Below are 16196 nucleotides of genomic sequence, written 5' to 3'. Positions count from 1 at the left end.
AGACCGATCTCTCTCTCTGACAAAATAATAGATATGAAACAATGACTGAATATTGCTTGAATATGATATGGAAACAAAGTTTTGGCCTAAATGAAGTGCAGAGTGACTTTGAAACCGACTTACAAGTCATTCCTGGTCATCTCACGGCCATGGATAGACATCAACTTCACAGCCGAGAAAAGGCAATCATATAGAAAATAAATAGGCATTTTCTAAATGAAAAGGCGAATGGAGGGCCTATGTTATCCCATAAAAAAGCTCTCGCTCGGACAGCTGTAAGATTTAGAAGAGAGAGATATAGAGCAGGGCGGAATAAGGAGATTAAAGTACCTGGAAATGAAAAGCCCCTATAATCTTATAATTATAGCCTGAGTGTTTGTCTCAAAGACATTCAAAGGTCTGTCATACACGTGTCTGTTATTGTTTTTGTAAAATTGGCAACAAGGTAGATTTTTAAACGCCACGCCAGAGAGGTCTCCTTGTGGTGGCAAGACTATAGGTATCGACTCATCCTAAAAGCAACTTTACACCAAAAACTCTCCTATAATAGTGCGTAATAGTATTCAGAAGCGATAGTAGAAGCTGGGATATGACTTTGAAACAGCTACCATTGTCAGTTTATTAGTCCTCCATTTCTGATTTATTTTTCTAAAGTCATATAATAGAGTAAGAAATACTGCAATAACAAGCTACAAATCTCCCTCCCCTGTAAACCCAGAATTCCCATCCAGTCCCCAGTGTCCCCTACATTGTAGAATGATAACAGAGCATGCATGAATCACTATCCCTGGTGTCTCCCCCACCCAAACCCCCGAATTTCCATTGGGTTCCCTAGCTTGTTGGATATAGCCTAGTAGTTCTAGTAAACTACAAGTTAATTACAAAAATTAACAGTAAATGTTAATAAGCAACCACAATATCCTAGCCTAAATATTGCTATGGTTATTCTTTTAAAAGTTAGTGTGCTTTCTTGTAGGTTAGGTAAGCAGAGTTAGGCTAAGGTTTTAGGGTGTAGCCTAGACATAGGATAGGCTATATAAATATAAAATAGCTTATCCTAGATCTGGGGTACACCCTGAAACCCTAACCTAACTCTGCCGCCTAATCCACAAGAAAATACACTAACTTTTAAAAAGATAGGCTAACCGTATAAAATCCATGGAAATAACAACTAGTACTATAGTGTATATAGTGTATGAAAAGTATGAATAGTAGGTATAGTACTCAAAACACTAAAATAATAAGTTTTTAACAAGCAGAATGTTTACTACAAAAGAATACAATTTACTAGTAGGCTAAGTTGTACAATCTAGCTAGCTATCTAGACTGTGAGGTAGCCAACCCAAAGGAGCAAGCATATTTAGCCCTACATCAATTATAATTTCATCGTCAGAGCCATACAACTCATCCATATGTAATGTATGTAGCTAATGCATGGTCGTATATAGTATATATATATATATATATATATATATATATATATATATATATATATATATATATATATATAATATATAATGAATGCTATGCACACGTAATAATAATATATAACTCACTGAATTAGACATATCAGGAGAGGCAGAAGCAGCAGCCAAAGTCCTTTAGGACTCCTCCTTTTTACGTTTGGTTAAGAAACATTCATCATTATGACGTCATAAGCAAATGTTTGTGAAACCTGATCAGTTATGTATTAAGTAAGCAATTACACAATGATGTACAGTGAATAAATTCAAGTATTTCTGTAAACATAAACAAATATTTTTATATATAAATTTTGATGAAAAACTTATAATAAAGACATCTTTCATGTATGACGTTTAAGCAAACGTTTGTACAAGTCTAATCAGCTGGGTATTTAGTAAACATTAAACACTACTGTACAATAAATGTTTTTCGTAAATATAAACAAATATTTAAATACATAAACTTTTATTAAAACCTAATTCAGTAAAAATAATTTTGTATTAAAAACAATTAGCTACGCTTTTATTGAACATTTACACACTACTATTAGTAATTTCAAGTATTTTTCATATATAAAAATAAAGATACTTAAACAAAAGAGTTTTCGTGAAAACCTATAAATTAATTCTCTCTATAAAACTGGTTGCTGGATTTGAGGAAATTTGACGTTATCTGCTTACCATAAGCATAGATAACTTTAATTTATTTTTAAAGTGCTATTTAATATTTGTAAATACGAAAGCTCTTTGTGTACTATACGATAAGCTAAAAGTACTGATGTTTTCGAGTCCAGAACTCCATATTTTTTGTTTATCAAAGAGAAAAATGCCGCCTCTTTTTGCATTCATTTTGTGTGCGTTTGTTTATCTGTGCGCCAGCACGCGCATGTGAAATAATCTCAACTAGACAAACATACCTTTAAGGTTTTAAAGAAAAAAAAATGTGGAATATTAACTCTATGTACACGATGTTAAGTTTCTTCCAAAGTTAGAAACTTCCCTTAAGAAAAATGTTTAAATCTATCCAATTTTGTTTGCAGTCAAATTCTAAATAACCATTCCTCTACCTATACTCGGTTTTTTCCGTCTGTCCACCCGCCTGTGGTGTTTGCGTATGGTAACACTGCGTCCCGGGCTTTAGATAGTTAAATTAAGCTTACATTCAACAATAATTTGTAATAATATCCTATTTCGAAAATTAACGGTGTAATTCGCATACAGTAAATTATTAAAACACTTTTCATTTGCAAATGTACACCCAGATATCCTTTTATTTACCTAAAACTTACACACAGCGTAATTATCTGAAGCCCGGGACGCAGTGTTACCATACGCAAACACCATAGGCGGGTGGACAGATGGAAAAAAAACAGAGTATAGTATGTTCTTCTGTTAAAAAATTAATGCTTAGTAGAGGACAGCTAACCGCAGCATCCTTGTAGCTTTGAGCCAGATAGTAATGATATATATATATATATATATATATATATATATATATATATATATACATATATTATAGTATATATATATATGTGTGTGTGTGTATATACATACTATTTATTGTGACTTTATCATAAAGTACATATAGGACGAAAAATCTATGTTGTCTTAGGGAGCCATCAGCTGTGGAAGAAAACATAAAAGAATTTTGCAATTTAATGTTTTTCAAGAGTGGTTTTAACCAAAATACAAACAATAACTGTATAAAGGAACTTTCTTATAATTAATAAACACTTACTGCATAAAAATGACAATTACGAAATGTGTTCGAGATAAAATGTTACAAAAATAACACAGAATCACAATTGCACCTTACATCAATAAAAGAATATAAGTATATATTTTGATATAGAATCAGTTCAATTTCTGAATAAACTATAAATATGTCTTTTTTTTATCCCCCTTTTTCTATTTACAAATCATCCCACGTTTACTTTTAGGATCATTTAAAAGCTGACAATGTCTCTTCATCAAACTCAGCTTTAGGGACCAACTTTGGTAGTTCTTCATCTCCTGTTGTAAGTTTGGTCTCATTATCCATGCTGACAGGACCTGCCTCTACTCCATTTGACACTATTTCTGAAAACAGTGAAATGGCTTGACTCATATACTATTTTAATGGACATTTGTCTCTCTAGTGAAAATAATGTTTTTCTGTTATCTGTAATGTAATGATTCTAGCGAAGATTTCTTTTTAACATTTTATTTTGATAGGAACTTTACTGTTTGAGTCAGATCGGTGAGGAGAATCGAGCAGATTCTCATATATATATATATATAATATATATATATATATATATATATATATATATATATATATATCTATATAGTAAGGAAAAGACCCCATATAGACTCCACTTTTCTAGCCCCGCCCCCCGCCCCCCAGCCCCCCCCCCCCAAGGGGCGTGGCTACCCCCCTCCCCCCTCCTGATTGGCTCATGTACGTACGTGAGGCCTAAAAAGGGGCGGGGCAACCCCCAAAACCCCCAAAAGGGGTGTGGCCACCCTGACCCCATATAGACTCCACTTGTCTGGGGGGTGTGGCCACCCTGACCCCATATAGACTCCACTATTCTGGGGGGCGTGGCCACCCCTGACCCCAAATTGACTCCAGTTGTATTATAAGCTCATGTACGTACATGAGCTCATAATTGACTCCATATGTATGATAAGTTCATGTAACGTACATGAGCTCATAATTGACTCCATTTGTCTTACAAGCTCATGTACGTACATGAGCTCATATTAGGGGGGCGTGGCCTCCCCTAACCCCAAATCGACTCCACTTTTCTACCCCTGTGACGTCACATAACTATAAGGGAATAAAACCATCCTTTCAACCCTCCACTATTCTGGGGGGCGTGGCCACCCCTGACCCCAAATTGACTCCATTTGTCTTACAAGCTCATGTACGTACATGAGCTCATATTAGGGGGGGCGTGGCCTCCCCTCACCCCAAATTGACTCCACTATTCTACCACTGTGACGTCACGTAACTCTCTGGGAATAAAACCATTCTTTCAACCCCCGACCCCAAATTGACTCCACCTTTCCTACCCCCTGTGACGTCACGTAACTCTCCGGGAATAAAAACCAACATTTCAACCCCTCACCCCAAATTGACTCCACTATTCTACCCTGTGACGTCACGTAACTCTCTGGGAATAAAACCATTCTTTCAACCCCTGACCCCAAATTGACTCCACCTTTCCTACCCCCTGTGACGTCACGTAACTCTCCGGGAATAAAAACCAACATTTCAACCCCTCACCCAAACCCAAATTGACTCCACTATTCTACCCCTGTGACGTCACATAACTCTCGGTGGAATAAAACCATTCTTTCAACCCCTGACCCCAAATTGACTCCACCTTTCCTACCCCTGTGACGTCACATAACTCTCCAAGGGAATAAAAAACCAACATTTCAACCCCCACCCCAAATTGACTCCACTTTTCTACCCCTGTGATGTCCCGTAACTCTACGGGAATAAAACTTGACCCCACCCCGACCCCAAATAGACTCAGTTCACTGTTTTTTTGCGACTCATGTCCCTTTAATTGTTTTCAAAGTAACCGGGACGTTTACCTCATCCTCCTCCTATAAAATCTCTAAATTTATATGCACATTGCGAATACTACTCTCTCCCCTCCCTCCCTCCCTCTCCCTCTCTCTCTCAGCCGTTACATTTTGTTTTATATATATAATACAACAGCTGCTTAGATATTCAGAGTATCATGAAAAAAGGATATTTGGCGACTGACTTCATCCACATGTGATATCTCCCCCAATAACCATATCAGAGTCAATGTTATCTGATGATGAATCACGCACACACACACACATATGAAGAAACGAGACCTTATCGCCATATTTGCCCAGCTGACTTCACCCCAACGTGAAATTTTATTTTTCATAGAATTTGAGTCATAATCTAGGTGGCGAACACAAGGACAAAGGTACACATTTCAATTTTGTTTATTTATTATACCGAGTTTGAAAGAGGTTGAAAAATCAAATTACAGACGGAATTGTTATTTTATATTTATACCAATCCTAAATACAGGGGAATGAATTAATATTCTAGCAAATACATACTACATTAGAAAAAAAACTGTACAAACACGAACGCGATAATATGCGCATTCGCTTTTTCAAAAACAATACTTCAACGAAACATACTACGGCTACTATATATTTTCTAACCTGTTCCTTCACATCACAGCCCTTAGTATATACCACAAACATCTTCTCCAGCACTTTCCCGACCGTGTATCGAAGACGACGACGTTTCATCTAACACCTCAAAGCTTTTAAATTTAGCTAACAAGTTTTTCATATATAAATCTTCCACACACCTTTCCTCCAACAGGGATAAATTCTTTTTCATTATAGCCACGCAGCATATTTTACCAATTTTGCTCATTTCATCACTGAATGTAGCTAACACAGGTAAATATTGATTCAACCAAGTCGTATTAACCAGTCCGCTCTGACCGATGCCAGCGGGAAAGATAACATATTTGACATAGTCATACGATGATTTAAATAATTCTTCCTTCAATTTCTTGACCGAAGAAAAAAAGTGATTGAACCTCATCTGTTTGGTATCTCTGCCCAAACGATCGGCGTGATCTTTATCTTTGGAATAAGCCACGCTCTTTTGCGCGTATTCATTATCTTCAATGGGGGCACCAATACCGTATTGTGTTAATAAGGTAGCTATGGTGGGTAGATCAACTTCTTCGTCGCATTCCCAAGATGTGATATTTTCAGGTCTTTTCACAATGACGGACCCTTCAATACCCCTATCACGAAGACAGGCATATGATGCACCAGTGCGAGAATATCGAAAACCTGCCAATTCGGCATATGGATAAGCTCGAATGACGTCTGCCACAACACCGTAATTCCTGCATGTCACACAGTTAGTGGCCACTACTAGACACATATTCCTCTTCCTGAACTTATTTTCGGACAAGTTCCCGAAAACTAACTTGCAAGAGGAGGCTGATGAAGCCATGGCGAGAGTTCACGTCTTGATGTGACAATCCTTCAAGAGATAATGAACTACGAAAGCGCCGCTACCCAAGACCCCTTTATCACAATCACTGATTACAAACCTGTTGTGACGGAAGCATCAAGCCTCTCCCAGCAATGATTCAGACTAACATGAATAAACAAGTCTATCATTCCCTCACGCCAAAGGTCATCCACACATGACTCATTTTATCAAAATCAGTATCACTCCAGTCATGTTTCTCGCAGACACGAATAAACAAGGCCTTTATCATTTCCCTCAAAAAAAACGACAAAGGCTCGTCCAACACACAAACAGGCACACACACACACACACAAAACCACACACATATGACTATATATAAAACTTCCACACATCTTTCCTCCAATGGGGATAAATTCTATTGCTACAAGGCGTGAACTTCATCTTTGGAATACAATACTTCATTGAAACACCATATGTCACACCTGATTATTACTTCCCAACTGAACACCATAAATACAACCGACATGGGAAAATTGATGTTATTCCTTACCCAAAGTGTATAGAGTAAGTGCAAATACCGACCCTCCGTCCCTACAAGTATTTCTCTTGACCGAAACGTCATTTCCCTCCGTCACTATTCAGTAAGTAGCATATAAAAACACTTTCCATTTTACTTGAACATATAGTATAGTAAATATTAAAAACAGCAATAAGATTCATCTGTATATGGAATAGATATTCTTATAAAATAATGTACCCGTTGAAAGAAGCGGAATATATAAAACAGTCATTATTCCTCCCTTTCAGATATGGGAAATAACTCTAGTAGTGAACTGTCAGCCGACGAAGTAGCCACTCAAGTCAGACACCATTACTATTATGGTGTTGGAGCCCCAAACTCATTTATTAGGAAGGTGAAAACGGGTCATGACCATGAAGCAGGAGAAGAAGAAGAAGTAGCAGGAGATGCAACAACTACCACTGGCAGCCCACAACAGTGCAACCCCCGATCAACTTCGCCACCACCCACTACTGAAGGAAACGAGCAACCCGGTGAAGGTATGTAAAAACCGATGTGTTATATATTTATTTAATAATAGTTCCTGATTCCATAGAAACACGCACTCTTTTTCTCCGTTTCCCTGTTTTTCCGTTCAAATGCATTATGGGCATAGTAAAAAACACCTATATAATTATTCATAAGGATTTATTGACCACATAAAGAGTTTACAAATTCAATACACTAATCGCTGTCAGACCGTCTCAGCACGCATCCCAATATAACTTCCACGTGTATCCTTATTTTAACCTGAATATGCCGAAAACGTTTAAGAGGAAACGACTAAGACGTCTTAGCAGTTTAACACCGACGTTCATGGGCGAATGATTCTCACAGCTCATCCTGAAATAAGTAAAAAAAGTTATGTGATTGAAAGGTGTATGATACATATATAGAATATATCCTTAATAAAGAATGTAAATGGAGTAATATAAAAAATCAAAGAAAAATATGCATTTACCTTAGTTGTTTTCAAGATGCGGAGACATTCCTTGTACGTAATAGCACGTTTTGACCCCCGACCTCCAATGTGAACATTTAAACTTTTTCAAATATTTAAAATAATATCCCGTTATCCATTTATCATTACCTCCCAAACGAGTGAATGAGAATACATTTTGTATTAAGGATAATACTGCTTTCACACCACGGTGACTCACGCAATGAACAAAAAAACTAACGTAAAGACCGCACTTGTACGATTTATCAGGTTGTATTTGTTTTATTAGGCGATAGAGGTTATATTCGGGATGCGCATATATAAATTTAGAGAAGTCATTCGAATAAACTTTTGGATTTATACCGTAACTATCAAAAAAGAAGATTATATTTCTAGGTGATTTTTCCACGTAAAAACATACCCAATGACCAACAATATTAATATCAGTAGACGAAGATAATGTATTAGATATAAAAACTAAAGTTTAATTTCTACTTTCTGGCAATGTCAATAATCCTACTTCATCCGAAGCGAACACACCTAAATATTTAACCCGGTCACCGAGTGAACCTTTTAAACTTATTTCAATTTCTTTTGTATCCATTCATTTAACCCCTAACATCACACTGATAACCCTATCCGCATCCACCGTTAAAATACCCTTGGTATCCCCAAAAAGTAAAATAATGCAAGGGCTAGGCGTAGCCGTACCCAGCCTATCGATATTCGCATGTTTGCCGAAATTTCCACTGGCATGGAATCTTCAACCATCTTCCCGGCAAAATTAAAGCAAAAGTTAAAGCAGTAAAAGCTCATAACCATTTTTTAAAACACTATCATAAGTGATCAGATTATCACCGCCACCCCCTATACTTTTCTGCGTCTCGTGATATAATTGCATGATGGTATTAGGGAAACTACATTGAATATTATATTCCGTATTCCCATTAACGGTAATATGTATATTATTTAAATCGAAAGATTGAAAATATAGACTATTGGTCGCGTAATCACCTGAAAATGTTTCCATATCAATCATGGCCAATGTGATTTTTTCAGGTATACAACTGTTAAAAGGCTGATCAATTAAAATCGAATTTTCATTTTGCCCAATAACGTATGTCTTGTATAAAGTCTTATCAAATATATATTGTATAGGATTAACTGCTATCGCTTCATTTAAAGCCGACATTGCGTTATAATGTGGGGTAACTCTATCGATCCATAATTTAGCCTTTTCTATATTCAGCACATTTAAATGTCCGTCTGTGTGGGCGCCCATAACCCAGTTATTATTCGCTAATTCGAGTCGAAGTCTCAAATCAACCGAATCCAGTAAATACATGTCTATAGTCGCTATATCCAAAAGAAGTGGAAAATATGTATGCACGCCCCTCGTTTTAATGTCACCCATAACTTTCGTCTCCCACCTGCTGGTTTGACCGAAGGTATTGGCAGTAAATTGCCGAGTTACCCCGTGTGTTACATGATAGTCATCGTATAAAAATCCCGCCCGGCCGGTGGTAGGTAATGCAGAGGGTTTTATCATTTTCAACATTTTGATATATGATTGATAGTTAAATACCGACAGGATTCCACCAAATTTTCATTCAAGAAAACGGAAGCGGATTTAAATAATGTATTACTAATACCATTAACGACAGACACATGGACATCATCCGCTAATTGCGTGTTGTCCCTATCTATTGTGATATATAATTCTAAAGCTATACTTGACAAATCTAAGAAGGAACCTGCCACCCCATTAACGCGAAATTCTATATATTTATCAGATAGAACTTGATTTATGGAAATATTACAAGGTGTAAAATCCAGTCTTTCCTTTGAATTAATTGAAGTTTCAATAATTCTCCGTCTATTAACATTCGGGAACAATTCTGATATACCCCGCAATATACGATGAAACAGGAACTTGATTACCAGTTCCGGGTATGTTAGGAACTACGCTAGCCATGTTTTTGTGTTTATATAATTTTAGATGAAGGGTAGAACGAGTGCGTACCCGCCGAATGTCAATTGATGAATGAGTTACAAAAGATCGTACACGTCCTTATTATATTTACTCCTAGATTTAACTCGTGTGCCCTTCCTCTTCCTCCGTTTTTTCTTTCCTCCCACACTCGACCGTCTAACTAATCGTTTCACTGTTTTGTTTTCTTCCGTCTCGTTCTCCTTCTCCTTCCAGTACCGCTTAAAATTCGTTGTCCAGTAGTTTTGAGGGCCCTTATACCATTTCGTTTTATGGATTCTTTTAAAGGTAAACCGCTGTTTACCATATCAGATAACACAGATCTACCGAATTCATTAACTGAAGGTTTCGCGGCATTAAATAGAAAAGGAAGCACTTTCGTGCAACGCCACTTATGGCCGAAAAAAAACCGCTTCCCCTTCTGCGGCCGGGATAGAAAACGGAAATATCCTCAAATCCCGCTCCTCTCCTTAATAAAGGGTCTGATAAAAATAGTTTTTTAAATTCCGCCTCTGAAGGAGGCGCGAATAACACTCTCATTTTACTGTTTATACTATTCCCAAACAATTTAAGTGGAACTTGATTCGCAAGTTCTAGTTCACTCGAGGGTGTTACGATCACGAATAAGGAATGCAAGGGTGAACATCGAATTATATACGCACCTATTCATCTAATTTTCCTCTAGGTTTTATACGGAGCAGGCAAGTAACACTCGAGTCTTTAGTGAAATGTAAAAGGTGACCATTTTGATCCGTGATAAGAATAGAAATCTGATCCAAGATGTTCGTGTTCAACAATTTGTAGACTGTATTATGTATTCCTTTTCCTCTACCACTTGCTAAAGTAAAACAGTCCAATATATTTACTAGTCTCCCGCCAAAAATCGTCGGTTGAACTATATCCGTATACACATATATATCTACCCCACAATTATCAGGTAGAGAATCAAGCGAAATGTGTTCATTCAGTTCACGCCCGCCATATAATTTCATAACCGGTTATTAATATGAAAACCTAATAATTTCGCGGCTTTTCCGCTAAATTTGACATATATACTTTTAACGTCCCCCGTTCTCAATTTCTCTCTCTTGATACGTGGTATAGTAATTCTCCTTAAATCTTCATCCCAATGAAATATACCGTTACTATTAAATAATTTATGAAATTATCACCGTAATAAACTTTCAAATAATCATACACGTCCTTATTAAGAGCTCTCACGAGTCTCTTCATATCCCCCGCTAACATTGCTATTCTCGGTCTATACAAATATGTATGCCTATCCCGTTTATGACGCTCTGTAATAATTCGAGAGTGAATAAATCATCTTTGGATAATATAGCGTAATAACTCCCCGGGAACATGATCGAAGCTAAACCTACTTCATATTCAACCCCATTAGGTAATAATATAGGTGTAGGTAATCTATTGGCAAATTTCGAAGGTGTTTTTTTTATTTTTTGGTATAACGTGTCTAAACAGCCGAGACTGCTCAAATATATGGTGTGTTCACCAGCCATGTCGGTTAAATACATGACGAGTATATGTCACGTATGGTATTTATAAGAAAATTCGATAGCGTTTTATCTAGGTCTTATATGCAGACTGCACGATAGAACCCCATTTTCAGTAAAACATTATTTCTTCACCGTTCTGATCCGAGACATCGATAGTAATGTAATCCAATACGTCAATGGTATTTAAAGGTTTATAAATGGCATTATGCGGACCTTTACCACATGCACATCCTAACGTGAAGCAGTCTAAGAGATTAACCATTTTATCACCCAAGATGGTAGGTTGAACGATACCCGAATACAGGTAAACGTATTCAACGCCTTGCTGGAATATATTTCTACCGTGATGAGGTCTCAACGCACCCGAACTGTATATTAAATACCTGACTTTTTCATTGAAACCAAACATATTAGCTGCTTTAGCACTGAGTTTAATCGTAATGGAATCAATCATATCAACTTTGGCCGCTCCTGCATCGATATGTGGAATGCTCATTTTCTTCGTGTCATCATTCCATGAGAATAAACCATCCCTGCGGGTAGCTCCGCGAATATGCTCACCGTAAAATTCAGATAATTGTTCAATAATTTGCGTATTAAACGCTCTAGTCATGACATTCATATCACCACCCAACAAACCCGAAATGGACTTATAAATATACGTATAAACGCGTTTCCCATCGGACTCGTTATAGATCGCGTTAAATTGAATAGTAAAATCAACGTCTCCTGGTTTAATAGCGTAATATAATTTCGGGAGAATGACTCCCACTAGCCCCACTTCATATTCCACTCCTTTCGGTATGATATCGGGTTACTGGCTAACCTATTGGTAAATTGTACACGCCCGATTTTCTGGAAATGTACCTATACAGGCATTGCTATTCACGTATATGATGTGATCGCCACACATGTTGAATGTAGACTGTATGACTAACAATGGGCATCGGGTTTATAATATATGTACATAAAAACCTCCACGTTCATGTTATGTCACACCATATTCATAAATTTGTTATCACACAGATTGTCACGTCATTAAAGAAAATGTCCAAGCCTCTAACCGCCATGATGAATCATCCTCACCACCCTCCGATCCAGGTAAAATATTATTATTATTATTATTATTATTATTATTATTATTATTATTTATTATTATTATTATTATTATTATTATTATTGCGGTTTTTGCAGTTATTATATTATTATTATTAATTATTATTATTATTATTATTATTATTATTATTATTATTATTATTATCATACACGTTCACTCCGGTGCTTATTTAAATGATCTTTACAGATCCCTTCGCTGAAGACTTCCCATTAGATGAAGATTTGATGGGGAGTAATAATAATAATGAAGCATCGCGCGTTGGTGGAGGTGTAGGAACCAGAAGGTAATAAGGTAGTGAGTACCATTCATTATGCGGCTGCAGTAGGGTCACACATTGACGTGGCAATGAAGTTAAGTAGTAGCATAGCCCGATTACGGCGAAGATGTCCACAGTAACTTCCTTGAAAGAGGTATTCGCTCGGCTATGCTATACTTGTGCGTTATTATCACCAGCGTGAGGATGCTAGGCGACATGAATGAAAAAAAGTGCTTTTTATGTATGTACTCCACCCACCCTCACTACGATTGACTCGATCTATGACTCCCTGGAGGAGGCTATTGAGTTTATAGCTAATAACTTGGAAGAGAGACTCAACCGTACTGAGGGTTCGGGTTGGTGTATGACCTCGCTGGATAGGGTTGAACTTCATATCACGCGGCGTGAGTTAGTGAATATTAATAACTTCAAGGTGTATCCCAAGGGAGTCCGCGGTAGTGATCAGGTTATCAATATTCAGTCCGGGTACAACTGTGTCGTTACAGCGTTAGAAGCGTACGTTGTACTCCGGGATAACCCTCCCACACGTATTAACAACCTCCCTCGTGTCTTAATGAGGAGGATGGGGAGGGGACAATTTAATATCAAACACTCGCCACATATGCCGTTGACCCATGACTCTTTCAAAAGATTAGAAAAGGGGAATAACCTCAACATATATCTGTATAAATTATGTGAATTAGTCATGGGGAAACAGCGGAAAAAACATTGGACGGTACATCTGGCGAGGAAAGGTGGTAACCCCCAAAGCCCTCATTTGGTCACGTTGTTATTAATCACTGACGACCACGTCGCGTTGATTAAGGATATGTTGGCATTCGTGAAGAAGTTCCGACACGGATTCAAGCAGGGGCGGGGGATTGAGCACGCGGGTGGTATGTGTTACAATTGTTTGACTTTGTTTAATAGTCCCACCATCCGTGAGGCACACACACAAGCCTGTACTGCTCGAACCACTGTCGAATACCCAGAACCCGGCCAATTTAAACAGTTTACTAAAGTTAAAGCTCTGCTGCCAATCTCGCACATGGCTTTCCTGGATTTTGAGGCGTATAATATTCAACCGAAGACCGGAGAAGACGATCCAAGAATAGTATCTCGGCAGAAAGCTTTCGCTTACTGCTACGTGATCGTTGACGGTAGAACGGGGGAATATTGTACCCATAGACTAAGTCACGGAGAGAAATGCGTTGATGATTGTTTGCAGAACATGAACCGGGACTGGGCGTTCACAGGGTGAATACGGTTATTTCATACTGCTCGATACCAAACCAGTTAGACGGGATGTTGCTCTACAAACGGATGATCTCCCTCTCGCCATTCATCACATGAATGTGACTCACCAGGATCTATCGCCCTATAGTAAAAACCTGATGAATAAGTTCAAGGTGAAGCTACCCAAGAAAAATGTCAAGTTGACGGGTATGCATTTACCCATGCGTAATCACTTGATCTGTCTTCCCTTATTACAAACGTTGATAAGGCTCGGTCTCGAAGTTGATGTAATAAGGAAAGTGTACAAATTCAAACAGGATTTTTATTTGAGGGAATATATTCTGGAGAATGCCGAAAGGCGTGCTAAAGAGACCGATCCGGACAAGAGGAACACAATCAAAATCATAATGAACGGTCTTTTCGGTGTTACTATTAAAAATTCATTGAATTATTCTACCCGAACTGTCGTCACCACCGGTGAAGCCTCTCTCCTCAGGAATGTGTCCAAACACACGTACAAGTCTTTGGAAAAACTGGGTAACGACAGGTACATTGTAAACCATTGCAAAGAGTCTGTTATGGCTGAATCCCCGATTTATATCGGTTTCAGTATACTAGACATGGCGAAGGATATGATGTATCGGTTCTATTACGACGTTCTTCGAAAGCAGTATGGACACCGAGTTCAGCTCCTGTATACCGACACTGACAGCTTGATCTTTTCCCTGGTGACTGATAACCTCAATCGGGAACTGAAGGGTGCGCTCAAACCCTACATGGATTTGAGTAATTTCCCCAAAACTCACGAATTGTATGATGAGTCACGTAAGGGAAACTCGGGTTAGTGAAGGTTGAAACGGGGGCTGAACTCATGAGGGAATTCATCGGCGTTAAACCTAAAGTTTATTCGTATCTGACGGAAACTAGTCGTAGCAACACCTTGAAAGGTGTACAAAGGTGCCGGCAAAAGACCATTCCACATGACCAGTATCGAGCTGTAATCGAAAAGAATGAGATTACTTATACTCGTGTGCACAATTTGCAAAGAGTAGGAGGCACGATGTGTCATACGAGCCAGCGAAAGGTATCTCTCTGTCCTTTAGAGGACAAGAGATATTATGTGACACCTTATAAATCGTTGGCGTATGGACATCCAGACATTGGGGTGGAGGAGGGTATAGCGGAGGAGGAGGAGGAGGAGGAGCTAGAGAGGGTAGTGGTGGCGCCGGTAGTAGCGGCAATCTCTCCAATTTTAAATATTCCCGCTCCTAGCACCTCGAGAATTCCTACTCCTCCTATTCCTCCGACCCTACATCCATCACATCATTTCCCACGGGTGAAAGGATGTTCAAAACGTCGAAGAGAGAATAGTAAAATATACAATGTTAATTCCTCTCTCTCTTCGACGTCTTTGACTTCTCGACGGGAAATGGTTCCACCCTCTCCTCCAGTTAAACGGGGTCGTATCACACCTTGACCGGGTGTCATAGTTTATATATTTTACTATATATTTTATCTTATATTCATATATTTTAATATATTATATTGTATATAATGTATTTTTATTTTATAATCATATACACAGTTAGTTTTTTATATTTTGAATTATTATATTGTATTTTTTATTATACTTCGCATTTTTACTGTACGTTCTATTTTTATATTGTAGGAAAAACCTGTATGTATTTCATTATAGAAATTAAACAAATATTATTGCCGTCAACTTCCATTCACCCTAATTATTATTAAGGCTTGTATATAAAAAGGAGCGCGTAAAGTACACACCTATAGTCTTAACGCGCTAACATCATGGGCCGCAGACAGGTCCCTTCCCTGGGTGCAGTTGGTTAGACCCGTTCGCTAATCCCGCTCGTATTATCATCGCGGGGTTTAGTAACAGTGGCAAGTCTGTCCTATGTCAAAAAATCATTGAACTCTATGAAACGCGTTTCCAATACATTTTATATTGCGGGGTATCTGAACACCCCCTCGAAACGCATCCCTCAATAGGTCCCAAATTTAAAGTATCCAAAGAAATTTTAAATCCCTTTGATTACGCTGAAAAGGGGGAGACGGAGGTTAATAAAGGTCTATTATTCATACTCGATGATTG

The 16196-nt window shown here is 37.9% G+C and overlaps 2 protein-coding genes across 3 annotated transcripts in view; one reads left to right on the top strand and one right to left on the bottom strand.

Annotated features, from left to right (window-relative positions):
- Positions 1–3106: 3106 nt before the first annotated feature.
- The window catches only part of LOC135205542 (sodium-independent sulfate anion transporter-like), a 44503-nt gene continuing 31413 nt past the window's right edge, over positions 3107–16196 (bottom strand). For both annotated transcript variants that reach the window (XM_064236301.1, XM_064236300.1), the window contains one exon: positions 3107–3542. In XM_064236301.1, the coding sequence (XP_064092371.1) occupies positions 3406–3542 (137 nt within the window). In that variant the 3' untranslated portion in view covers positions 3107–3405. The remainder of the gene's footprint in view (positions 3543–16196) is intronic.
- Positions 7150–12893, top strand: LOC135205541 (uncharacterized). Its single transcript, XM_064236298.1, has 3 exons — positions 7150–7527; positions 12501–12575; positions 12778–12893. Exons 1-3 carry the CDS (start codon positions 7278–7280, stop codon positions 12876–12878), a joined length of 426 nt encoding a protein of 141 aa, XP_064092368.1. The 5' UTR covers positions 7150–7277; the 3' UTR covers positions 12879–12893.

Source organism: Macrobrachium nipponense, chromosome 24, assembly GCF_015104395.2.
Source record: "Macrobrachium nipponense isolate FS-2020 chromosome 24, ASM1510439v2, whole genome shotgun sequence".
In the NCBI taxonomy this organism is placed as follows: Eukaryota; Metazoa; Arthropoda; class Malacostraca; order Decapoda; family Palaemonidae; genus Macrobrachium; species Macrobrachium nipponense.
This window is presented reverse-complemented; position numbering and strand designations above follow the sequence as displayed.

What these genes read in the sequence shown, in the direction of transcription:
- LOC135205541 (XM_064236298.1), top strand. Translation starts at nt 7,278, where the DNA reads ATGGGAAATAACTCTAGTAGTGAACTGTCAGCCGACGAAGTAGCCACT. An exon ending in AAACGAGCAACCCGGTGAAG is followed by an intron (nt 7,528 to 12,500) that starts GTATGTAAAAAC and finishes GTTATCACACAG; the next exon opens with ATTGTCACGTCATTAAAGAA. An exon ending in CTCACCACCCTCCGATCCAG is followed by an intron (nt 12,576 to 12,777) that starts GTAAAATATTAT and finishes TGATCTTTACAG; the next exon opens with ATCCCTTCGCTGAAGACTTC.